The sequence below is a fragment of the Trachypithecus francoisi genome, unplaced genomic scaffold (assembly GCF_009764315.1).
Source record: "Trachypithecus francoisi isolate TF-2019V2 unplaced genomic scaffold, Tfra_2.0 Lachesis_group6, whole genome shotgun sequence".
NCBI classification, from domain to species: Eukaryota; Metazoa; Chordata; class Mammalia; order Primates; family Cercopithecidae; genus Trachypithecus; species Trachypithecus francoisi.
Window position 1 is genome coordinate 105,326,800 of NW_022681471.1, and position 27,751 is coordinate 105,354,550.

At 34.0% G+C, this 27,751-nt stretch overlaps 1 protein-coding gene across 1 annotated transcript in view; it reads left to right on the top strand.

Annotated features, from left to right (window-relative positions):
- Positions 1 to 27,751, top strand: part of DMD (dystrophin) — a 2,224,438-nt gene that overhangs the window by 753,743 nt on the left and 1,442,944 nt on the right. Inside the window, 4 exon segments of the mRNA XM_033201414.1 lie at positions 2,168 to 2,409; positions 7,821 to 8,001; positions 21,826 to 21,971; positions 25,450 to 25,662. Coding sequence (XP_033057305.1) covers positions 2,168 to 2,409; positions 7,821 to 8,001; positions 21,826 to 21,971; positions 25,450 to 25,662 — 782 coding nt within the window.

Sequence of the window (27,751 nt, forward strand, 5' to 3'; positions counted from 1 at the left end):
AATCAGGAATGAACTTCCATTCACAATTGCTTCAAAGAGAATAAAATACCTAGGAATCCAGCTTACAAGGGATGTAAAGGACCTCTTCAAGGAGAACTACAAACCACTGCTCAGTGAAATCAAAGAGGACACAAACAAATGGAAGAACATACCATGCTCATGGATAGGAAGAATCAATATCGTGAAAATGGCCATACTGCCCAAGGTGATTTATAGATTCAATGCCATCCCCATCAAGCTACCAATGACTTTCTTCACAGAATTGGAAAAAACGGCTTTAAAGTTCATATGGAACCAAAAAAGAGCCCGCATTGCCAAGACAATCCTAAGTCAAAAGGACAAAGCTGGAGGCGTCACGCTACCTGACTTCAAACTATACTACAAGGCTACAGTAACCAAAACAGCATGGTACTGGTACCACAACAGAGATATAGACCAATGGAACAGAACAGAGTCCTCAGAAATAATACCACACATCTACAGCCATCTGATCTTTGACAAACCTGAGAGAAACAAGAAATGGGGAAAGGATTCCCTATTTAATAAATGGTGCTGGGAAAATTGGCTAGCCATAAGTAGAAAGCTGAAACTGGATCCTTTCCTTACCCCTTATACGAAGATTAATTCAAGATGGATTAGAGACTTAAATGTTAGACCTAATACCATAAAAACCCTAGAAGAAAATCTAGGTAGTACCATTCAGGACATAGGCATGGGCAAGGACTTCATGTCTAAAACACCAAAAGCAACGGCAGCAAAAGCAAAAATTGACACATGGGATCTAATTAAACTAAAGAGCTTTTGCACAGCAAAGAAACTACCATCAGAGTGAACAGGCAACCTACAGAATGGGAAAAAATTTTTGCAACCTACTCATCTGACAAAGGGCTAATATCCAGAATCTACAAGAACTCAAACAAATATACAAGAAAAAAGCAAAAACCCCATCAAAAAGTGGGGAAAGGATATGAACAGACATTTCTCAAAAGAAGACATCCATACAGCCAACAGACACATGAAAAAATGCTCATCATCACTGGCCATCAGAGAAATGCAAATCAAAACCACAATGAGATACCATCTCACACCAGTTAGAATGGCAATCATTAAGAAGTCAGGAAACAACAGGTGTTGGAGAGGATGTGGAGAAATAGGAACACTTTTACACTGTTGGTGGGATTGTAAACTAGTTCAACCATTATGGAAAACAGTATGGCGATTCCTCAAGGATCTAGAACTAGATGTACCATATGACCCAGCCATCCCACTACTGGGTATATACCCAAAGGATTATAAATTACTCTACTACAAAGACACATGCACACGTTGTTTATTGCGGCACTATTCACAATAGCAAAGACTTGGAATCAACCCAAATGTCCATCTGTGACAGACTGGATTAAGAAAATGTGGCACATATACACCATGGAATACTATGCAGCCATCAAAAAGGATGAGTTTGCGTCCTTTGTAGGGACATGGATGCAGCTGGAAACCATCATTCTTAGCAAACTATCACAAGAAGAGAAAACCAAACACCGCATGTTCTCACTCATAGGTGGGAACTGAACAATGAGATCACTTGGACTCGGGAAGGGGAACATCACACACTGGGGCCTATCATGGGGAGGGGGGAGGAGGGAGGGATTGCATTGGGGAGTTATACATGATATAAACGTTATGCACATGTACCCTAGAACTTAAAGTATAATAAAAAAAAAAAAGAAAACAAACAAAAAAAAAAAAAAAAATTAAAAATGTAAGTTAGTTCGGGGAAGTATATTTGAGTAATGTGCATGATACTTAAAAGTATCTGAAAACATCCAAATCTTCTTGTCATGATCAGCCTTCCAGCTCCCATCAGAGCTTTGAGCACTTTTGTTTTTATTTAAATTCTTATTTAATATTTTATTTAAATACATTCTACTTTTCTAATCTTAGGTTATTATACTTGGTGGCATTGATAATCTTATTGTGATACAAGTCTAATAATTACAATGAATAATCTGAAATCATATTTACACATTTATATCTTAGAAAATAATTGATTTGTTTGAGATCATTCATTGGTGAATACTTTTATAATTAGGATGTGTTGGCTTTCAGATCATTTCTTTCAGTTGTGGGTTCAGGGGATATATTTAATTATTATTTTTTTTCTTTCTAGAGGGTGTTAATGCCGATAGCATCAAACAAGCCTCAGAACAACTGAACAGCCGGTGGATCGAATTCTGCCAGTTGCTAAGTGAGAGACTTAACTGGCTGGAGTATCAGAACAACATCATCACTTTCTATAATCAGCTACAACAATTGGAGCAGATGACAACTACTGCTGAAAACTGGTTGAAAATCCAACCCACCACGCCATCAGAGCCAACGGCAATTAAAAGTCAGTTAAAAATATGTAAGGTAAGAATCTTTCCTTCTCCCGTTTGGAGAATATTAATAGATGTTTCTTGGCAATTTCCAAAAACAATACAAATTATTTAGTAATGAAACGTTCACCTTCTAAGGATTTAGCTGAGCACAATAAAGTTCAAAACGTAAGCAACAAAAATCAGTTTAAATATGTAAGACATAGATACCCGGATTCTAAAATTGTATTTAGCGTAGTTACACAGAGCTAATGGATGTGTCAGTTTGCAAAAGCATGAGGTAGATTAGGAGTGTGGAAACCACATGTATCCTATAAAAAATGGCCTCTACTTAGGAACTCTTTCTTTGCGACTAGTGAAACATAGTTGTATGTTGAAAAAGTGGAATCCATGGAAATAGTTAGAAACACGGGTCAACAACAAGCTTGGATGTGATATAATTGGATACCTAAGGAAAATATTTAAAACTGATGGACCTCTCAAATTAGGATAATTTGAGGAAAGTTTCTTTACAAAGAGATATTTTTTAAATGTAGCTGGTGTATAGAAGAACCACACGGGATAGTGTAGTAACCCAGCTTCAGAGTTCTTACCTCTTGTAGGCCAGAAAGGATCAGGGAGAGAGAAGTTATAGAAACTCAGAAGGAGAGAGTCAGATCCTCATGGTAAAAGCAGCATGGCCAGCTTAAGGAATCCTCATAGAAATGGAGTCAGAAAAATAAACACCCCACTTCTCTTTTTTCCCTGCCTCCAGAATCTTGTCAGGGCTCTAAACTTAATCGTAAGGCAAAGGAGAAGGAACTGTCATCTGTAAATATCAGTCTCCTGGGTTACAGGAGAAGAGTGGACAGTGGATCTGGAGGAGCAAACAAGATATAAGTGGACAAAAGGGTGTGAGAAAGAGATGAAAAGATATTATGCCTTCAAGTGTAAGAAAACAAGAGCTGTATAATAATGAAAATAGCCTAAACTGTTGTCATTGTTACTATGAGCTATGTACTTTTCACGGGGAATGAGAAACTGATTAGAGGATGGACTACAACGTTTCCAGGATGAATCTTTAGTGATAGATCGAGAGGATTACATTTAATACAAAAGACAAGGAATGGAGATTCATTTGCATACTTTAAAAAGAATGGTTTAAATAAAGGTAGAATAGACATGGAAAGGTGACAAGGTTGATTTAGAAAAGGTATTGGACCCAAAAAGTGATGAGAAATTCAAAGTTATATTGAAGAGAAAAACAATTGAAGGACTTGATGGTTCTTCTTCAAATATTGGACCTGCAGCATTACTAGGTTTTCTGTTCTTGCGTTAGTTTGCTGAGGAAATAAACTCAGAAAGTATACTTTTGGATAAAGAATATCTTGGATAAGGCACTTGACTTATTAGGCAAATACACACATCTAAGGAATTTCTACATTTAGATACATTTTGTAATTTAAGAATAGAACCCATGCCACTTTTCCTATGAATCAGAGGAATAATACAAATACATTATTTCTTGCAACAAAAGTCTGATGTTACCTTACCTGATTCTTGAGATTCGGATATCGTAGTTAGTAACAGTACCTACACAGTACATTCATGCATATATATATATTATATATATATATATATATATATAGTCTCTAATGTTTCTAAGAATGCTACTAAGTGTATTAATCAGCTCATGCTGCCGCAACAAATACCACAGACTGAGTGGCTTAAACAACACAGGTTTATTTTCTGAGCGTTCTAGAAGCAAGAAAGTCCAGGACCAAGGTTTGGCAGGGTTCAGCTTCATCTTCTGGTAAAGGCTGTCTTCCTGGATTGCAGATGACCAACTTCTCACTCTGTCCTCACATGGCTTTCCTCTGTGTGTATACATGGAGAGAGAGAGAAAAAGAGGGCTATTTTCTTTCTCTCTTTCTTTCTCTCTGCCTCCTTTTATAAAGCCACCAATCCCTAAGGGATTAGGCGCCCGCCCCCCCACCCTGATGACCTCATATAACATTATTACCTCTTAAAAGTCCTGTCACCAAATGCAATCTCACCAGTGGTTAGGACTTCATTCAACATGTGAATTTTGGAAGACACCATTCAGTCCTTAGCACTGAGTTTTGGGAATATTATAGTGAGCATTCAAGGACCCTGCTTTTAGTGTATTTATGGAAAGCAGAGGAGAGAGATATGAAGCAATGGAATCAATATTTTTAAATTTCCTGCTAGGATCAGTTGTTTATACAAAGATGCAAAGCTTAGGGAGAATGACTAACACGGAAAAATGAACCTGATAGGGCCACCAAGGGCATCTTCCTTGAGAGAGGAGCATTTGAGTTGAGACTTTTGTGATGAGTTGGAATTAGGTAAGAGAACAGTGAAGCAAAAGACTCCAGGCAGAAGGAACATGGCGAGAGGGAGCAATAAAGGCCAAGCACCTGAATGAAGACCATTGTAAATGCTGAACGTAGCGGGGCAGAGGAATGAGAGGAGAGTTGAAGAGGAAAAGGCAGGCATATAGGAGACAAACCATTGACTTCTGGGACCTGCTAGTATCTTGGTTTAATTTGAGAAGCAAATGGAGATCACCAGAAGTTTTATATATTAAGTATCATCTGGAGGTTGAGGAAGTCATCCTAAGGGAAAATATTTCTTTTACTGCATCCAGCCACAAAATTCCAAATTCTGTTATCACCTCTTTATCACCCCTTACTCTTTCTCTCAGACCCATTGTTGCCTGTTAATTTGAAGAATCACTTTAGGTAAAATATTTAGCAAGATAAGCTTAATATTATTCATACAAGGGCAAATATATATACTGTTCTGCTGTGATTACTGATAGGCAAATAAATTATAACATGTTTCACAGCATTTTCTTTTATTTGGAGAAGTTTTATAACATTAGAGTGCATATTTAGCTCATATTCTAATGCTTGGCAGAACTGGTTCTTAATATTCTGGGGGTTAGAGAGCCTTATCAGAATTGGAAGAAATTCATGAACCCTTTCCTGAGAAAAATACAAAAGCTTCCATGAGATAAGCATATAATTTTAAAGGATAAAAGATTTAAAGTAGATACCATACTCTGGAGGACCAGCTATACCAAATCCTTTTATGGAGATAATGGCTGATTGTTAACATCTTTTCCAATGCTGAAAACTTCAGTTGAAAATTATGTCTTCTATGATTTATTCTCAGAATGTTTGTCCAAATGTTTTATTAGTTTCAAAGTCCCCTTTGTTTTTCAGAGCACACTTGGCCATAATGTTGGCTCTTTCTATAGCCACCTGAACAGGAAGAATGGCAGCCCTGTATCTAGACCAATTATAAATCAGGTTCATAGTAGATGCCAATGCTGCCATTTGTAAATCTAGTATACAAAATATATGTATATATTTCTGTACTGTAAATACAGAATATTACCCTTTACCTCTTGTCTTATTTCTTATCCATGGATATATACCAACTTTCTAGGGCTTGTTTGAGAGGATTTATATTTGAATGAGAAATACAGGCCACCTCCCCATTTTGCTAAACATCTTTAATCTTCACCCACCAAAAAGATTGAATCATCAGAGATTATTTTACCTGAATCAACTCATACTGTTATAACCACATAAACACATTCCTCTGAAAGCTGTATTTATATTTTTTAACATGAGAATAAGTGGCATTGTGCATTAGTTAGTGTCACAACCATGACAGAATTTATGTGATAAATTTCTCAGCCACTCCTAAGACGAAAGTTACTCTCTCTCCAAAAGATTATGAGTGCTTCCATAAATACATTTTTTTTTTTTTTTTTTTGCCTTTTCACTTTGATTTTCAGGAAGCTCAGATTTAAATTCATTTTAGAATTGCTATAATTCTTTCCATTTTCTCTTCTGATAGGCTCATGTTCCAATTTTTAAATTTCAAATATCCTGTTTTTACATATTACATAGTAACCTTGAAGTATTTTTTTCTAAAGACTGCATATATATGAATTATAAGTAAGCAGCCATGATAATAACACTTTTAAAAAGGGCAGTGAAAACTTTCTCAGTTCAAATTGTATGTGCATTAAATACAAAAATTCCAACTTCACTGGAAACAAGAGCATGAAAACATTTATGTAGAGAATAGCATGACCAAAAGAAATACAGTGCTAGCCACGAATTCAAGCCGCATATGTAATTTAAAATGGTCTAGAATCTACATTAGGAAAGGATAAAGAAGCAGTAAATGAATTTCAGTAGTACACTTTAGTTAAACTGATTTATCAAACGTATTATTTCAAAGTTCAATCACTATTTTAAAACTTTGATATTATGTTCTCAGCTTTCTTCAGAATTAAACGTATTTTGTACTTTCAATGCATCTAAATTTGGACCAGCCGTATTTCAGGTGAACTGTAGCCGCGTGAGCTAGTGACAGCGTAGCAAGTGTTCATGTGATTTTGTCATACAATCCAGGGTACTATGGAGAGCAAAAGTGGGTGCTACTAATAATTATGCCAGGACAACAAGAAGAAATGTGGAGTCACAGTAATTTAAATACTGGCAATTGGCCAGGCACGGTGGCTCATACCTATCATCCCAGCACTTGAGGAGGCCAAGGTGGGCGGATCATGAGGTCAGGAGTTTGAGACCAGCCTGGCCAACATAGTGAAACCGTGTCTCTACTAAAAATACAAAAAAAGAGCTGAACATGGTAGCGGGTGCCTGTAATCCCAGCTACTCAGGAGGCTGAGGCAGGAGAATCACTTGAACCTGGAAGGTGGAGGTTGCAGTGGGCCAAGATCGTGCCATTGCTCTCCAGCCTGGGCAAGGAGAGCAAGACTCTGTCTCAAAAAAAAAAAGTGGCGGTTGCCTGTTTGGTCAGGAGAAGTAATGAGACCATACAAAAGATAGAAGATTATAGATATATTTTTATATGTGTGTGTATATATACACACATATAAGTATTATATATATTATATATGTGTTTGTAATCTATATAATTATATCAAAATATATTTATAATTTAGTATACAGGTATACACATATGTAATTATATATATAATTTGTATTTTGCACAAATGAAAGAGAAAATATTGTTGAGTGAGCTTAGAATTTGAAGCAAAGGCACATCATTTTGATGTAAAAGGGGAGCAGCCAAACACCTATGTTTGATTTATGGAAAGGATTGAAGGTCATGCATAGTACTTTTCCACTGCACACATTCATACCCATTAATGCTCTACATTATGCCATCTTGAAATTTAAATATCATTATATAGGATGATGCATACTGAACAAAGAGCCAACGTATCCTTAAATGGATGGTCTGTGATAGAGGCTTGTCTACACTGTCATGGATGTTTTTTATCAGATATTTGTCAAGGGTATTAAGCTAAACTTGCCTTACTGCTTTTTAATACCTTCTTTTACAAAATGTAACATATACAAGTAAAAGTGTTACTTTCCATATTCTATGGCACAGGATGAAGTCAACAGGCTATCAGCTCTTCAACCTCAAATTGAACGATTAAAAATTCAAAGCATAGCCCTGAAAGAGAAAGGACAAGGACCCATGTTCCTGGATGCAGATTTTGTGGCCTTTACAAATCATTTTAACCAAGTCTTTTCTGATGTGCAGGCCAGAGAGAAAGAGCTACAGACAAGTAAGTAAAAAGCCTAAAATGGCTAACTTGACATTTTCCAAATTGGTTATTTGTGGGGAAATCCGGAAAGTACTAACATGAAACAATGATTTCTGTCAATGGAACCGTTCTCCCTACAACCTATATTAACAAGGAATGAAATACCGGTGTAGCAGATAAGCTATCTTTAGATTTTTTTTTTGTCCTCATAATCATTTCTGACTTTGAGAAACAAATAAAAGATGTTTTATATGGGCGTAGCTTCTCCTTGGTGGATTCTAGATTTCAAAATCAGATGTTTTGAATATAGAAGAAAATAAAAGAGCAATTGAGGTCATATGAATACACTTTCATTAAGTCTAGCTCGCTGTACATACAAGGATATTTGCTAGGCATCTTCTAATACTTCTGTCAGTTTATCTGAAGAGTATTATAGCTTTAGCATACATGCGGCAACTGAAACTAAGCAAAGGACAAATTATTCTTTGGGCTACATTTTACTACTGGATCACTATAATTACATAAATCCTATTTTTTCCTTTGATGATAAAAGATAAAAGTGGAGCAATTATGCAAATTCATACCATGTGACTAGCAAATTTTTCAAGATGTTTCTTTTGTCTCTTACTGAATTGCTTTAATAAGATGATGTTAATACGTAGTATTTGCTCCAAAATATCTCTACTCATCAACTTAATTTTAACACAAAAATTCTTTTCAGAGACAGATTTATGACCACCTTTATGAAATAGTAAATGGGTTTTTGATTCGCTATATACATGCATATATGTGTTCATGTGCACACACAAAAAATTATTGAGTAAAATTGGGTTTGAAGGCATTAAGATAAAAGTAATTTTCTGAAAAAAATCTCTGCCCCAAATTTGTTATGAGAATCACAGGAACATGTGTTTGTTTTCTACTACAACTTTAATTAGTTGGAAAATACATTATCCTATTGCTTTTCTTTTTAAATATTTAAGGAATTCACCATATAATATCATTTCCAGAATTAATGTGGTGATGCACAAGCTCTTCTCATTTCCCAGCTTTTCATTTTATGAAAATGAAATTAACTAAATAAAACAAAGGATAAATACTTTTTTTTTTTTTTTTTTTTTTTGTACTTCAAAGTCGTTTTTGCTAAGAGGTTTATTTTCCTGTACAGGTAGTAAAACTTTATAAATAATACCAGCTCCCTCTAGTGGATTTCAGTATACTCGTTGCTGTGCCTCTGTAAAATCAATTTGGGAAAATATTTTAAATGTCCTAGATTTTCAAATATTGACCTATTTAACAATAATGTATTTTCACTTGTCATAAAATACATACCCCCCCCCTTAAGTTAAATACACTTAGTGGCTATGCAGTAGTTGTTGGGCAAATGTGTCTTTTCACTGGAAAATTACTTTATATATACCTCTTAATCATATTAAAGTTCAACTTTTTATCGTTTACTTTAAAGATGTTCAGAATAGCAAGGTTTGATAATTGAGATTTGTCTATGATGTTATAGTATAAATATGTAATAGTATATCATCTCTGTTCATACAGCTATCCGTCCATCCATCACTATCATCTGTCTTCTTTTTTTTAAATTGCATACCTACACATGATGATTGTTTATAAATCTTCCTAACTTTTTCACTGCATTTATATTTAAATAAATTGTCCCCATTTCCACTTTACCAACACATCTTTAATGTTATTATTCACCCTTTTGGAATGCTTGTCTAGATTAATAAATAACCCTTTAATTAAATATGGAATATATATATAGTGAATGAAAAATATAGCATATGAAATTACATAGCAGTTATTTTGTTGATTGTAATTATTTCAAATAATTGCACATGTGTAAGCATTGTCCCCAAATTGGCACCAGGGAGTAAATCTCATTTCTTGTATTACTCCACAGTACTTCGGACATATTAAGTATGCAGGAAATAAGAGCTAACGGAAGTGCCTAGGCACCCATACTGACATTTATTTCCTCTTTACTTTTTTAAACTAGCTTTTTCACACAAAAACCTGGCTTTTAAAATATACTTCCAGTGGTGAGAAATGGTATAAGGAATTGGTAGTCGTTATCTGACATAAGTGATATGAGAAAATAATATAAAAAGATAAAATTCTTTCTATTTTCAAAGTACTTTTTAGTCTATACATAACTAATTTGTACATCATTTTACCTAACCCTCAGAGAGAAACACATTGAGTATTTGTTTTTTATTACACCTATGTCACAGGTAAGCTAATGGGGTTTGAATAACTGAAAGGATGGATAATGGGATGCTATAAGAACTAGATCATATACGTGAATGTTCGTAACAACATTATTCGTAATAGCCAAAACATAGAATAAACCCAAATGCCCATCCACTGATGAGTATATGAAGAAAATGGGCGCATCTATACAAGGCAATATTACTGAGTAATAAAAAGGGATGAAGTACTGATACACCTACAGCATGGATTACCCTTGAAGACATTATGCTAAGCGAAAGAAGCCAGTCACAAAAGACCGTATGTTATATGATTCTATTGATATAAAATGACCACAATAGGCAAATCTGTAGAGGCAGAAATACGATTAGTGGTTGCCTAGGTCTGGGAGGATGAGGGGGTGGAATTGTTTCCCATGACAATTGATAAAATACTTATCTAGAAACTGAAGACCAGTAAACTCATGTTATATGCTAGATGAATATAGAAACACAGCATCTAGTCTGTTGTAGATAATTGTTTCAACAAAGAAAAAAATGAACACTTATTTCTAAATGTAAGTAAGGAAAAATGTTTGTGATATAATTTGAGTTTCTTTCATTAGCAATGTGGAAATCATGTCACCATGATTATTACGGATTTTATTGGTTTGGTTCAGTTTTGCAAAAATGGAGAAAATGGCAGTATTATGACAAAGCCAGTGTTTTGTCTGTCCTAAAGTGTCAAAATGATTCTCTTCTATTGTACACCATTAGATTTCTTTCAAAACAATGTCTTGCTCACTTATTCACTAATAAATTCAAGAAATATTTTTGAACACCTGGTATATGCCATAAGAGTGGTGGGCACTAGGTAATATAGTTGGTGGAGAAAATCAAGAGCAATATGTCTTCATGGAGCTTATTGAAAGAAAGATAATAAAATTGAATATCTGAATATTATTACATAATATAATTACTTTGGGGTCTGAAACCATGATTCTGGGGAGATGATGTTAGAGCCCAACCTGGAGAATGTGCAGGTGCCAGCTGTGTGATAAGTTGGAGAAAGGACATTAGGCGAAATGAAAAGAAACACAAATAACCAAAGGTGAAGAATGAGGGCTTGGTATGTCCAAAAGACATAAGGGAGGCCAGAAGCGCTGGAATGTAAAAAATCAAGGAAAGGTTAGGACAAGATGAGGGTAGAATGGCTCAAGGCCCCCATGAACTTCTATAAGAGATTTGGATTTTAAGAGCAGTTGACATTTCCAAAAGAATTTCAATTGAGGAAATTAAGTAACCTTATTTGTATTTTTGAAAAACCCTCTAGCTGGTATGTAAGGGAGAAATGGAATACAAGTCTGAGGAGAAGCAGGAAGACTTGTGGAAAGAATAGCCACACAGAGGAGAGTCCACTGAACCTTAAACTACAGTTGTGATAAGATTAAGGAAAACCAGTTCAACCCTTGAAGATGTGACGATCTGGGGAGATGTAGTGGGGAAGATATTCTTGCCAGGATTCAAAGAAAATAACTTTTACCTCTTACAGAGACAGTAGAAGAAAATTTTAGGGTAGGCAGCAAGGATGCTCTCCATGGCCATAATTGCAAGCTCTGTGGTTTGTCTCTACCCCTCCCTGTTAGGATGCTGAGACTGGGAATTAAAACAAAGTTTGATGTGAACTAACTTTTCTAGCTGCAGGTCAGGAAATTGACCTCATTTACTTTATTAAAATTAAATGTTTTTATTTTAAAATTTTATTTTTAATACATCTAGGCAAAGGAATCTTTTGTTCCAGTAGACACATACTCTGTTGCATTGCTCCTTCACTCCAGAAGACAGATAAACTGTAAATGTTCCTTTTAAAATTGTGTTATTTTTATCAATACCATCAAGAGCAAGAATAGCAGACATATTTATTTAAGCAAGCTATGTGCTTATTGTGAGATGGAAGAATTGTTCACTGACCTCAAGAATCATGGGAAAACTTGCTAAATGCCAAGTTAAAGCTATACATATATATGTATATACGTATATATACATAGTGTGTGCGTGTATACGTATACACACACACACACACATATATATATCTATACACACACACAAATTATGTGACAGGAACCTCATACTGTTTTCCAAAATGGCTGTACTAATTTACATTCCCACCAACAGTGTACAAGTATTCTTTTCTCCACAGCCTCTCCAACATTTATCTTTCATCATTTTGAAAGAGGCTATTCTAATTTTAACATATGTAAGGTAACACATCATTGTGATTTTCACATTTTTCTGATGTTAGAGACGTTGAGCATTTTTTCACATATCTGTTGGCCATTGGTGCCTCTTATTTCAAGAAATGTCTGTTCATATCCCTTGCCCGTTTTTTAATCAGGTTATTTGTTTTCTTGCTGTTGAGTTCTGTGAGTTTTCTATAGATTTTGGATATTAACCCCTTACCAGATATTTGGTTTGCAAATATTTTCTCTTGATCTGTGAGCTGCCTCTTCACTCTGTTAATAGTTTTGTTTTCTGTGCAGAAGCTTTTTAGTTTGATGCAGTCTAATTTGTCTGTTTTTGCTTTTGTTGTCCATGCCATATCCATTTCAGCATTATTCATAACAGCCAAGATGTGGAAACAACCTAAATGTCTATCACAGGATGAAAGGATAAAGAAAATGTGATATATATATATATATATATATTATATATATATATATACACACGTATATATATATATACACGTATATATATATATTACACGTATATATATATATATATATACGTGTATATATATACACACACACACACACACACACAGGTAGATGTATAGTGATATACATATATAGTGATATATAGATTATATATAGTGATATACATATATAGTTATATATATATTCCAATGTCTATATATGGTATATATACGCAATGGAATACTATACAGTCTTTAAAAAGAAGGCATTTCTGTGATTTGCCACCATGTAGGTGGAACTCGAGGACATTGCACTAGCTGAAATGATCCAGGCAAAGACAAATACTGTATGATCTCACTTACATGAGGAATCCAAAAAAAGTCAAATTATAGAAACAGAATAGAAAGGTAGTTACCAGAGACTGGGGGGGAGAGGAAGGTTGGGAAAGGAAAGGTGTTGATCAAAGGCTAGAAAGTTTCATTTACACTGGAGGAATAAATTCTAGCGATCTCTTGTATTCCGTGGTGGGCACAGTTAATAAAAATCTGTATTTCAAAATTAGTAAAAGAATAGATTTTAATATCCTCATCACAAAAAAAGATAAGTTGGGCCGGGCGTGGTGGCTCACACCTGTAATCCCAGCACTTTGGGAGGCCGAGGCGGGTGGATCACGAGGTCAGGAGATTGAGACCATCCTGGCTAACACGGTGAAACCCCGTCTCTACTAAAAATGCAAAAAAAAAAAAAAAAGCGGGCGTGGCGGCGGGTGCCTGTAGTCCCAGCTACTCGGGAAGCTGAGGCAGGAAAATGGCGTGAACCCGGAGGCGGAGCTTGTAGTGAGCCGCGATCGCGCCACTGCACTCCAGCCTGGGCACAGAGCGAGACTCCGTCTCAAAAAAAAAAAAAAAAAAAAAAAAAAGCTGGTGAGGTGATTAATATGTTAATTAACATGAGCGAATATTACAATGCATACACAGATCAAAACATCACATACCCCATAAATACACAGAATTATTATTTGTTAGTTAAATAGAAAATAGTTTAACAGGATATTTTGAAAACAGGATTGCTAAGTGGATAGAGCTACTTTTAGAAAAAGAGGGAAAATTCAGCAAAAGAAAAAACTCTTACATTCTAGTAAATATTTCTGTAGTGTGGTAGTTTATACTTACACAAAGTTGGTTAGAAAAAAACAGCTGACCTGGAAAATAAATCAATTGTCCAGGAGGTGAAAAATAGAGCAGTACTTATGAAAATGACCCCAATTTCAGTTGGTTCATTGGAGTTTTATGACTTTTAAAACAAATTCTAAGGTGGTCTTAGATCAAATTCCTATAAACCCATCTATTTCACTCATGTCAGACCACACCTAGTGGCCTTTGTAAGAATGGAGCCTGAGCAGCAGGGACTTACAGCAGAGCAAGTGGCATAAGCAAAAAGGCATGAAGTAATTAAATGGCATATTTAGATTGGATGATAGAATATTGATTTTGATAGGAAATTGGGCTAAAATGTTGATTGAATTCCCAATCACAAAGATACTTGTATTTCAAACTAAGGAAACAACTTATATGTTGGCATTAGAAATTCAAGTTATACTCAGACTTCCTTGCACTTCTAACTATCTGAAGGACCATTTCTAGTATGTTAATCATCATATATCATGGGTCCTGTCTTATTTCTTGACACCTTTGCCAGTGTTCATATTTTGGAGAAATGCTTACTTTTGTCGTGGTCTATGTTATTTAATAAAATTTGGAGCCTTTGCCGATTGCATTATCTCCTTGACTTTAGATTGATCATGGGGAATAGGAAAAAGGTGGGATCTGGTTGGCATGGAATTAAAGGCTCAAGTTGAGCATTTTTCCAAAGTAGATATATGTCATTAGTTCAACTTCTGCACATATGTGCAATGCATTTTTTCCCCACAGGTAATGATGGGGAATTCAAGTTGGACTCGATTTAATATTCACAACAGGACTTTACATGTTTTTAAATGCTGTCGCTATTAAGACTACTAACATATCATCTCTTACTCTCCCCAAATGGATTACATGGGAGCCTTTTCCAGCTTCTATATAAGCACTATCCAATAGAAAAATATTATGAGCCATATATTTATTTTAAATGTTCTAGAAACCACATTAACAGATGAACAGGTAAAAGCCATTTCAAAATATTATTGTTTCAACATAGAATCAAAATTTTAAAATGTAGAAGTAGGTTTACATTCTTTTTGTATAAATTGTCCAATATCTCGTATGTCTTTATGTGTACAGAACATCTCAACTCAAACTGGCCCCATTTCAAGTGCTTAACGGCCACGTAGCTGGTTGCTACCTTATTGGTTGGCACAGTTATGTCTTCCTTCTCTCTGCTGTACATTCTCTGATGCTTAAGTGCCTATTTTCTGAGTAGTTCTATTTTTTAAGAGGAGAGATTTTTTTTTTTTCAGTGAAGTGTCATATATAACCGACTGTTCTGAGATCTCTTTATCATGATAGTTATGTCTTTCAGAATTTTCAATAGAGGTCTCTGTTTACTTTGCTTTCCAGTTAAAGTGGTTTGCCCTTGACATAGACTCATTCATGTGTGTTAGAAAACGTAGCATCTAATTTCATACTTACCTCTTTTGTTTGTAACAAAATAGTCTTGCTTTATCTCTCTTGGTCTGTCCTTTGCTCTCCTCTTTTTTCTCGCTTCTTTTCCCTTTAGCCCCTCCCTCTTTTAAGAGTTAAAGACAAGCAGTTTTTAAACAAAAAATTCAGAAAACTTCTTTTTTTATATTCCTATACTATAATTTTAGATGTCAGTTTGCCTATACTTTATCACTTCCATCCCCCACATAGCTATATTAAATGTGTAGGTATTAATGGAATATATACATTTTTTACTTTTCAAGATAAACAGTAGTATAGGATAGGAGCTCTTAATTTTTATTTTCCCAGTAATTTATAGTGCATGCTTCCAAGCTTGCGATCACTTATATTAATTTTAATTTTGTTGAATATATTTCACTAATAACACAACAGATATCTGCATTTTAAAAATGGTCCTTTAGCAACAGAATAGTAGAAACTGTCATACGAATACTTTCTTTTGAGATAAAAGTTACGTATTTATAAGCAATATATTGGCTAAATGTTAAATCTTCAGGCCATATTTTTCCTGAGTCTGTGGTGAGTCTAATGATGTCAGTAGAACTCTTGAGGTCTTTTAAGATGGTAGGTTATTAGATTGGATATGTTTATTGTCTTATTGCTGTCAGTAAAGATGAATTTATCTGTTGGATTATTAATCTCTATTTCTACATAAAAGGAAACAAAGTGAATTTCCCTAGATGGAGCTGGTCTATTTCTGCTCCTATGTTGTGATCACAAGGGCAGCATCTACACATATCTTGCCGACTAGTAGGTTGGCCAGCTCATACTGAGTTTGCCCTTGGGTTCATTGGCTCCTGGTAAGACTTTTTCTTTCTTCTTATCCAAAACAGATTTAGAATTATTCACTGACATTCCCTGGCATGCATGGTTTAAATGAGATACTCTAAATCATTGCAAATTTGTCAAGCATTTCCTGAACCTTGATAGCAATCCTTGCTGTCATTACATAGTGTCGTTACATTCCACATAAGAAAATCAGAAAAAGAAATTGTGATATTTATGTTTGTAGGGGTGTGGTTTTCTTTTTTTTTTTCCAGCTTGCCTCGGAGACTACATTAGATGGACAAATTCCCTAACTAATCTTTGGAAGTTTATTTGTTAAATCTACCAAAGAATTCCCAAGAGATTAGATTTTTTGAAATGATCATTTCAAATGAATTTAATACCAAATTAGGGTGAGGATTGGAATGCAAGGAGGAATTAAAAATATGCATGTTTTAATTATAGTTTACCAATGTGAAGTGATTCCCATGGGATTCAGTTGTTGGACCATTTGGCGTAGATACATGCAATAAAAATTGTAAAGGTCTATTGAATAGAAGACTAGTAGCAAATGAAAGGATCTCATCCCATGTATGTTGCTCATCTTTGGCACTCAAAAGTAATTGACAAATAATCACTCAGCCTCAATTGTGTTAGGTGATGGAGAATGGATTGAATGAAAACTATGAGCTTTGAATTATGACTATGGTAAAATTAAAACTTTATATTATAACCAGTGCTTATGATTCTGAGGAAAATACTGAATTCTCAGTTCAAATTTGATGTAAATTTGATATTTTCTATTTAAACATATTAAACATACGTTTTCATTGTTAAAATAATGTAGTTAATGAATTAAATTCTGTAAATATGTAAATAATGACAGCATAAACATATTGCAAAAGGCAGGTAATTTTAATCATATTTAAGATGTATGTAAAGGCCAGGTGCGGTGGCTCACACCTGTAATCTCAACACTTTACAAGGCTGAGGCAGGAGGATGGCTTGAGTGCAGGAGTTTGAGACCACCTAGGCAACATAGGGAAACCTTAGCTATACCAAAAAAAAAAAAAAAAAAAAAAAAAAAAAAAATTAACCCGGCATGGGGGCACGTGCCTGTAGTCCCAGCTACTCAGGAGGCTGAGATGGGAGGGTCAGTCAAGCCTGGGAGATCGAGGCTTCATGAACCATGATTGCACCACTGCAGTCCTGCCTGGATGACAGAGACCCTGTCTCAAAGAAAAAAAGATGTATATAAACAATCTTTGTTACCTTATTGTATAACTTTCAAAAATATAGCTGATATTTTAATGGTCAGTAATCTTTGAAAATATGTAGCTCAGTTAGTAGCTCATTTCTTCATTGTTTTCTGATGGCCTGTATCATCTCCATAGTTTTGGGGGCTAATTTTTTTCTGCACTTTCCACTTTTACAAGTAGTTCTGTCTTCTATCAGAACAGAGTGGAATTTTGATTTAGCTCTCAGTGGGGGGACTTCAAGTCTTGTACCTGAATACCGATCAGAAGTTATACAGAAAAAAATCAATAATTCAGAGACTGAAGTGTTTCAATTTTCATTAAATAAACCAGAAAGAAGTTAAAGAGGAGACATGTTCAAGTTCCATTAAACCAATTTTTATGAAGCTTATGGTTCATCCAACATACCGCCTTGTGTCTGCCCATAGTCTCTTCTCCTTCTAGATCATTTGCTGAAATTACATCTCAGACACAATCATTTGCTTCGTTGTAACTAAATACTTCACTTTACTTTACTTCACTGTTATTTATAAGGTCCCTTTTGGACTTTGTTTATTAATAATCATCTAGCAGTCACATAAATGCATCTGCCACTCTCGCCACTCCTCTTCAACATAGTACTAGAAGTCCTAGCCAGAGCAGTCAGACAAGAGAAAGAAATAAAGGGTATCCAAATCAGTAAAGAGGAAGTCACACTGTCAGTGTTTACTGACTGTATGATCGTTTACCTTCAAAACCCTAAAGACTCCTCCAGAAAGCTTCTAGAACTGGTAAAATAATTCAGCAAAGTTTCTAGATACAAGATTAATGTACACAAATCAGTAACTCTTCTATATAACAACAGTGACCAAGCAGAGAATCAAATCAAGAACTCAATCCCTTTTACAATGGCTGCAAAATAAATAAATAAATAATAAATAAATAAATAAATAAATAAATAAAAACGACAACAACAAAAACTTAGGAATGTACCTAACCAAGGAGTCGAAAAACCTCTCCAAGGAAAACTACAAAACACTGCTGAAAGAAATCATAGATGACACAAACAAATGGAAACACATCCCATACTCAAGGATGGGTAGAATCAGTATTGTGAAAATGACCATACTGCCAAAAGCAATCTACAAATTCAATGCAATTCCCATCAAAATACTGGCATCATTCTTCACAGAATTAGAAAAAAACAATTCCAAAATTCACGTGGAACCAAAAAGGAGCCTGCACAGCCAAAGTAAGACTAAGCAAAAGAGAACAAATCTGGAGGCATCACACTACCTGATTTCAAACTATACTATAAGTCCACAGTCACCGAAACAGCATGGTACTGGTATAAATATAGGCACATAGACCAGTGGAACAGAATAGAGAACCCAGAAATAAACCAAAATACTTAAAGCTAACCGATCTTCAACAAAGCAAACAAAAACATAAAGTCAGGAAAGGACACCCTTTTCAACAAATGGTGCTGGGATAATTGGTAGCCACATGTAGGAGAATGAAATTGGACCCTCATCTCTCACCTTGTACAAAAAACAACTAAAGATGGATTAAAGATTTAAACCTAAGACATGAAACTATACAAATTCTAGAAGATAGCATTGGAAAAACTTTTCTAGACATTGGCTTAGGCAACGATTTCATGACCAAGAACCCAAAAGCAAATGTAATAAAACAAAGATAGGTAGCTGGGACCTAATTTAAACTAAAAAGCTTTTGCACAGCAAAAAGAAACAATCAGCAGAGCAAACAGACAACCCACAGAGTGGGAGAAAATCTTCACAATCTATGCATCTGACAAAGGACTAATATCCAGAACCTATAACAAATTCGAATCAGTACGAAAAATACAATCCCATCAAAAAGTGGCCTAAGGACATGAATAGACAGTTCTTGAAAGGAAATATACAAACGGCCAACAAACATATGAAAAATGCTAACATTGTGAATGATTAGGGAAGTGCAAATCAAAACCACATGCGATACCATCTTACTCTTGCAACAATTATAATAATAAAAAATAAATAAAAAATAGTACATGTTGGCATGGATGTGTTGATCAGGGAACACTTGTACACTGCTGGTGGGGATATAAACAAGTACAGCCACTATGGAGAACAGTGTGGAGATTCCTTAAATAACTAAAAGTAGAACTACCACTTGATCCAGCAATCCCATTACTGGGTATCTACTCAGAGGAAAATAAGTCATTATTCAAAAAAGATACTTGCACATGCATGTTTATAGCAGCACAATTCACAGTTGCAAAATCGTGGAACCAACCCAAATGCCCATCACTGAACGAGTGGTTAAAGAAACTGTGGTGTGTGTGTGTGTGTGTGTGTGTGTGTGTGTATGTGCATATACATATATATGTGTGTGTCTATATATATGTATGTATGTATATATGATGGAGTACTACTTAGTCATAAAAAGGAATGAATTAACAGCATTTGCAGTGACTTGAATGAGATTGGAGACTATTATTCTAGGTGAAGTAACTCAGGAATGGAAAACCAAACATCGCGTGTTCTCACTAAAAAGTGGGAGATAATCTATGAGGACACACAGGCGTTAGAATGATATAATGGACTTTGGGGACTTGTGGGGAAGGTTGGGGGGAGGGATAAAAGACTACAAATAGGGTATAGTGTATACTGCTCAGGTGATGGGTGCACCACAATCTCACAAATCACCACTAAAGAACTTACCTATGTAACCAAATACCACCGTACCCCCAATAACTTATGGAAAAATAAAAAATAAATGCATCTGGTTAATAGAGAAACATATTATTTATATAAATTAAAACAGCAAGATTTTAAGTACCACAAAGATCTTTTAATAAGAAATCAGAAGTGCTTAGATTAAGTATAATCTCTTAACATTTTTATGAGTTCCCAATAATTGCAATATAAGCATATTGAATAAAATTACCCATTTCTAACATTTCAGTATCCATTGCCAACACACTCTAAAATTATCGCAACCATCTGAATGCTACATTAATACATGCAAAATACTTTCCTATAGTCTTCTCATTTAGTGTAGAAGGAATTGGTGTATTGAAATGAGATTCACATCCCTGCAATTAAAATAATATGATTTAGATTATGTTATTTGATGTGATGATATAAACCAGGACTTTGCATTGTGATTTCATGTATTTAGAAACATTAGTCATTATCTGTTTAAATATGGCTGCTCCCACATTCTGGGATGTGTATATAGTAGACTATTTTACTGTGTTTTCTTTTTGTGTCTCCGTGTTTCATTCCAGGTATTTGCTTCTGAACCTTTAGTAATTCTCTATTTACCCCTGTCAAATTTGCTGTTAAGCCCATGCACTTAGTTCTTATTTTTCACTTACTATATCTTTAATTCTAGAATTTCTTTTGGATTATCCATAAAATATGTTTTGTCCATTTTATGATTTACAGTTCTCTGCAGCATTCTCAATCTTGTGTCTAATCTCTTTCAACATGGTCAATGTAGCTACTTAAGTCACATTTCATATATATACATATACACACATACTTTAAAACATAAAACTTGTATGTATACACATACTGTATATCTCTATATAATACTTTCCCTAATATACTTATGTATTATAATTGTGCATATAAAAGTATATACATACACACACACATATGCCTCTTTAATAGCCTGTTTTCTCAATTGCAATTGGGATTAACAATGTATACACCTCACAGGTTTATTATAAGAGTTAAGAATGATATATATATATGGGATTATTATTAGATTTCTTGATACATATAATAAGCATACATAAATAGTTTTTGTTTTGGTAAAATTAGACATGACATGATATAATTTAAAAATCAAGGGCTTTGGATAATGATACTATTTTTTTCCAAAGGCAAATGATAACACTGAAAGAGAGTAGCCTTTCAATATCACATACAATTGGACTCTGCTCGGTTTCTCCAAATACCATCTGTATCACCTTGGGCAAATGACTCAGCTTCTCTGTTTTCCTGTTTCCTGACCGTATAAAATGAATTGAACAATATAGATTTTTCAGGCAGTTTTGTGAATTTAATATTTATAAGGACCCTGGCATACTACACATGTAGCAGGAATGTATCTTCATAATCATAATCATATTCAAATACATTTTTCAGATATTCTAATTTTGCTAATATTTGAAACTAGTAATATAATTGAGTTTGCTGACAATGTAGGAAAACATGGCAAAGTGTGAAACAGTTAAGTGATTCTCATTCTTTTTTCCCTTTTGATAAAGTTTTTGACACTTTGCCACCCATGCGCTATCAGGAGACGATGAGTGCCATCAAGACATGGGTCCAGCAGTCAGAAACCAAACTCTCCATACCTCAACTTAGCGTCACCGACTATGAAATCATGGAGCAGAGACTCGGGGAATTGCAGGTCTGTGAATATTTGAATGTCAAAACAATAAAGCATGCTTATCAAGCATTCACATTGATAGAACCTTTAAATAATAATAGAATTTAATTCTGGTAAGTATGGTAGTTTACCCATTGAGCAAATGAAAACGAGAGTTTAAAGTATTATTTATGCATACACTCTATCTATGGATATATATACAGGCATATATATATATATATATATGTGCAGTTTTTGAAAACAATTGTGTGATCTGTTTGTGAAGTATACTTTTAATGTAGCATGCATTTTCAGACATACTGATTTTGATTATTAGAAACACCATTGTTTTATTCCCTACCTTTGCTTCTTTATTTGTAACTCCTGTCACATTCTCAAATACATGGGTATAATCATTGTGCAGTCATCCCTTTGTATCCATGGGGAATTGGTTCCAGGAACTCCTATGAATATCAGAATCCACAGACACTCAAGTCCTTGGTATGAATGGTGTAATATTGCATATAACTTATGCACATCCTCCCATATACTTTAACTCATCTCTGGATTACTTCTAATATCTAATACAATGTAAATACTATGAAAATAGGTGTTATACTGTATTATTTAGGAAGTAGTGACAATGAAAAAGTCTTACATGTTGAATACGGATGTAATTATTTTTTCAAATATTATCTATTAGTAGTTGATTGAATCCACTGATTCAGAATCCACAAATATGGAGGTCTGCCTATATTTATAACATTAGTTTAAACTTAAACATTAATTTTATGTAATAATGTAATGAGATATTTGAATTCTAATGGCTACCTTTTTTAACATCCTTGTATCAGGAAAGATATACTAATATGGGAAATGAATGAAATAATTTGTAAGAGATTTTAGCATACTTTTCCTACTTTATTTGTTTTATTTCATTTTTAGACAGTTTCACTCTTGTTGCCTAGGCTGGAGTGCAGTAGTGCTATCTCGGCACACTGCAACCTACGCCTCCCGGGTTTAAGCGATTCCCCTGCCTTAGCCTCCTGAGTAGCTGGAATTATAGGCATGCGCCACCACGCCTGGCTAACTTTTGTATTTTTAAAGTAGAGATGGGATTTCACTATGTTGGCCAGGCTGGTCCAAACTCCTGACCTCAGATGATATGCCTGCCTCAGCCTCCCAAAGTGCTGGGATTACAGGCATGAGCCACTGTGTCCAGCCCTTTTCCTACTAATTTAAAAATATTGCATAATATATTAAATAACTTTTTATTTCTTAAGACATGAAAACATATGAGTTATATTTAAAAGCTGAGATAATATGTGCCTTTAAGAAAAATGTTTTAAAAATTCAAATTTTAACTTTATCGTATAGAATCTTCCTGAGAATTAAATATTTTTTCGAAGTAATGTATTCAACGGAAAATATATTTAAGCAGCTTTCATTATATATTGTCCTATTTAGATATTCTATGATACCAAATGGTAGCTGTTTAGCCTTTTTTGTTTCCTTTTGTTGTAGTTTTTAATGCTTGGCATAATGATTCCAGAGTCTATTTGGAAAAATGTATGGCCTAATAGAACTAGTAAACTTTAAAAAATAAGAATAAAAACTTGCAACAATAAGGAGAGTGAAGAAAGCACACAAGAAAAGGCAATTAGATGAGCAGAAGACACTATTTCCACTGAAAAAAAATAGGGAAGAAAGCAATCATTCATAAATATTATTGGGAAATGTATTAATTAACAAAAAAATAACGTATGAACATTTCCCCCAAAGTTACACCAAAATAAAAACAAACCACATACAATAGAATGTTCAAAAATGTGGGGAAGCATAAACTTTGGAAAATGTTTAAAATAATAATGTTATAAAAATGTAGGTGGAGAAGCTTAAAAATCAACGGAAGCAATCACAATCATTGTAAAAACACCAGAGACAGTTTTAAAGAAATATGATACCAAGGAAACTTTTTTTTTTTTTTTTCTGTGAGTAAGGAAGAAAGTCTTGAGTAAGGTATCCTCCAAAAAGAGACATATATGAATAATAAATCTGTAAATAATTGTAACTTAAATTGTAAAGGAAGAAGTAAAAAAATTACAAAATGAGATAACTTTTTTGCATACTAAATTGTGTACACACACACAAAAGATATAAGTATGGATTTGGAAGTGGTGAACTAAAAATTCTCTCTTACTGCTGGAAATGTAAATTCAGTATGAATTCAATATGAATTTTACTGAGGTTAACACTTCAGTGCATCCTAATAACATACAACAATGTTAATATAATTGCCAGGAAGTCTATATCTTATGGAAATAATCAGAATACACTCAAAGATGTAAATGGAACTGGAGATAGATAGGATATTGATACATGGATGGATGGATGGATAGATAGATAGGTAGGCAGATAGGGATACACATAATTTACAGGAGTGGAAAACTAGAAATCAATTTGTAGAACTAATAATGGAAATTGTTAAACTAGAGAAGCCATTACAATTTTTGTTTTTGAAAAAACAAAAAATTGACAAGGACAAATGCTCACAATAAAATAACCTAGCTCAAAGTATAGTTACATGCTAGGTATTGTCTAAATAATCAGTCCTAAGGGAACAATTTAAAACAGTGAAATAAAAGTAAAGTATAAATAAATAAATAAATAAGTACCACCAAATAGGCATAGGATACTATGAAACTATAAAAGTTAGATGTTTGACAAATTTTGGTTGATACAGGTCAAATTATGTGAGAAAGAATAACTGGGTATGTGTGCATATATGATCATATATTTAATATTTAGCTCTACATAGAACAAATTGATAATTTATATAAAATGTAGTTCTGTTTTTTCATTTTTTTAATGAGCCTTTATTATTTTATAAAGAGAAAGTAACATTTAAGTAAATATTGAACAGGGGAAGCCTAAAGTTGTCATCCAATGTAAGAAATTGCATGTGTTATACAGAATAAGTATAAATAAATTTTATAAATTCTCCACAAAATTATCCTTGAATCCCACCATAATATACATAACAGAATAATATTTTTTGAAAATATGAAACATTAAGTACATATTCAGTAAGTTTTTCTATTCCATATATCAATATTATTAGCTATAGTTTTACATAGAGTTTACTTTCCTGAAAGCTCAGTATAATTAACTTCAACTCCATTAACTGTATCACAGTTGCTGTTATTTATATATATATACTTAATTCAGTAAAATTAGATGCACCAAAACTCTTTGGCTCTGTAAGATATAGTTTTGAGATATATTTGTTTAGAAAAATGCATAGGGAGTGTTAAATAAAATATCACTAAATAATATGCAGGTTACTCTTAGGATAATATGTAAAATTTAAATTACCACTAGATGTTTATAACTAATATAAGATCATCTACTTTGTTTACATGTTTGAATCATAGATTTCATTTTAAGAATAGTTAATTTAACAAAAACTCATCAATTATTCATCAATTAGTATAAATGTATTTAAAAAATTGTTTTTGAGGCTTTACAAAGTTCTCTGCAAGAGCAACAAAGTGGCCTAAACTATCTCAGCACCACTGTGAAAGAGATGTCAAAGAAAGCCCCCTCTGAAATCAGCCGGAAATATCAATTAGAATTTGAAGAAATTGAGGGACGCTGGAAGAAGCTCTCCTCCCAGCTGGTCGAGCATTGTCAAAAGCTAGAGGAGCAAATGAATAAACTCCGAAAAATTCAGGTAATTCAAGATTTTACTTTCTACACTCATTTTTATGTACTTGTTATTTTCCTAACAATACGCTGTAAGCTCTAAAGGTACATAAACATTTGACCTCCAGCATCTTTCAAAGTTAGTGATAAGATGAAAAGACATGAGTCTTTTACAAAGGATGGTGATTTGCTTATTCCTTATAAGAAAAGAATAAGAGTTTTCTCAGTTTTTTTTTTTAGAATTAATTTGCTATTTGCACCATTACCAATAAGAATTAAACATGTTTTTAGTTTAATGATTTTCAAAACCAATCATTCATTTAGTCTGGTTGTCTTTTAAGATACAGGTAATCATTTATCTTATGACTAGAAAACAGTTATATTTATATACACATTACACAGATGTATAATGTAATCAGTATATGTATAATGTATGGTATCTATATGATTATTTCCTATATTACCCTTTGTTTCTGCTGTTTTGCTACTTATAAAAAGTATGAGTAAACTATGCTGCCTACAGGTGCTATTATATATATAAAATATGGTGATATCATAAAATTGTATTATATTAATCCCATTATGTATAACTCCATATATGTATATGTGTAGGAGAAATGTAGGTGTATTAATGTCCTGTGACACTCCTAAGAAATTACCACAAATTTAATGACTTCAAACAACATGATTTATTATATTACAGTTCTGGAGGTCAGAAGTTCAGAATTAGTCTCTGGGGGCTAAAATTAAGGTGTTAGCAGAACTGTGTCTGTTTTGGAGGCTTTAAAAGAGAATGTGTTTTATGGCATTTTTAGCTTCCATATGTATGTATATACACACACACGTATAATGTGTACATATGTATATATATATGTGCATATAATTGAATATATATCATGTACATATATGCATATCTAATCATGTATTGCATATGTAACATGTTATGTATATTAATGTTACATATGTAAGATATAGTAATAAATTATTTTATCGCCATATTGAATTTGTAATTATATGCTTAAATTTTACCCCGTCACCTTCCTGAAACCAAATCCTCTTGACTTAATTTGTTTGAATAGTGCCATCATAGTAATAGCCACTCAAACTAAAGAAAAACAGTAAACCAACAATTGCATTAAGGTCTAAAGCCTAAAATATTCCATGAGGTAAGTATGTGTCCCTTGAGTGGTCAATTATTGTGAAAAATGTTAATACTGGGAAGGAAATGTCAAAAAAACATTATGGTATGATGGAAAAACATTGCAGCAAGATGCTTCTGGATTTAAATCCCAGCCTAGCTACTTAGTTTTTTGTGCTTACCTTTTACAAACCGAAGCACTAAGCAAACCTAAAACATTCTTAAATGCATAGCATGTCTTTACTTATACACATATGTGTACATGCATACCTATGTAAATACTGCATGAAAACATCTATTATTTACCATGACCAGTGGCCTGAGAGGACACAATTACATGCCTCTTGTCATCAATGAGTCCACATTCTAGCGAAGGAGGAATGTAGGTGTATTCATTTCCTATGGCACTCCTAACAAACTGCCAGAAATTTAATAGCTTCAAACAACACAAATCTATTAGAGTTCTGGAAGTCAGAAGCTCAGAATTAGTCTCACTGGGCTAAAATTAAGGTGTCAGCAGGACTGTGTGTGTTTTGGAGGCTTTGAGAGAGTCTGTTTTTTTGGCATTTTTAGCTTCTAGAAGCATTCCTTGGCTCATGTCCCCATCCTCCATCTTCAATGTCAGCAGTGTAACATCATCCAGTGTCAGTTTCTCTCTCCCTCTCTATCTCCATGTCCCTCTCATTCTACCTCTCCTCCTCTCCTTCCTCTCCTTCCTCTCTCTGTCCTGTTCGTTGTGTTGACTTCCTTTTAATTAGGACCTTTGTGATTACATTATGCCCAGGTGGATGATCCAGTATAATCTCCCCATCTCAAAATCCTTAAAGTAATCACATCTGCAAGTCCCTTCTGTCATGCTGGGTAATGTACTCACAGATTTCAGAGATTAGGGTGTAGACATCTTGGGGGTAACATTATTCAGCCTTGCATGGTAAATCAATTAAGCAATATGGAAAAGGTTGTCGCAGTAGGCAGGAAG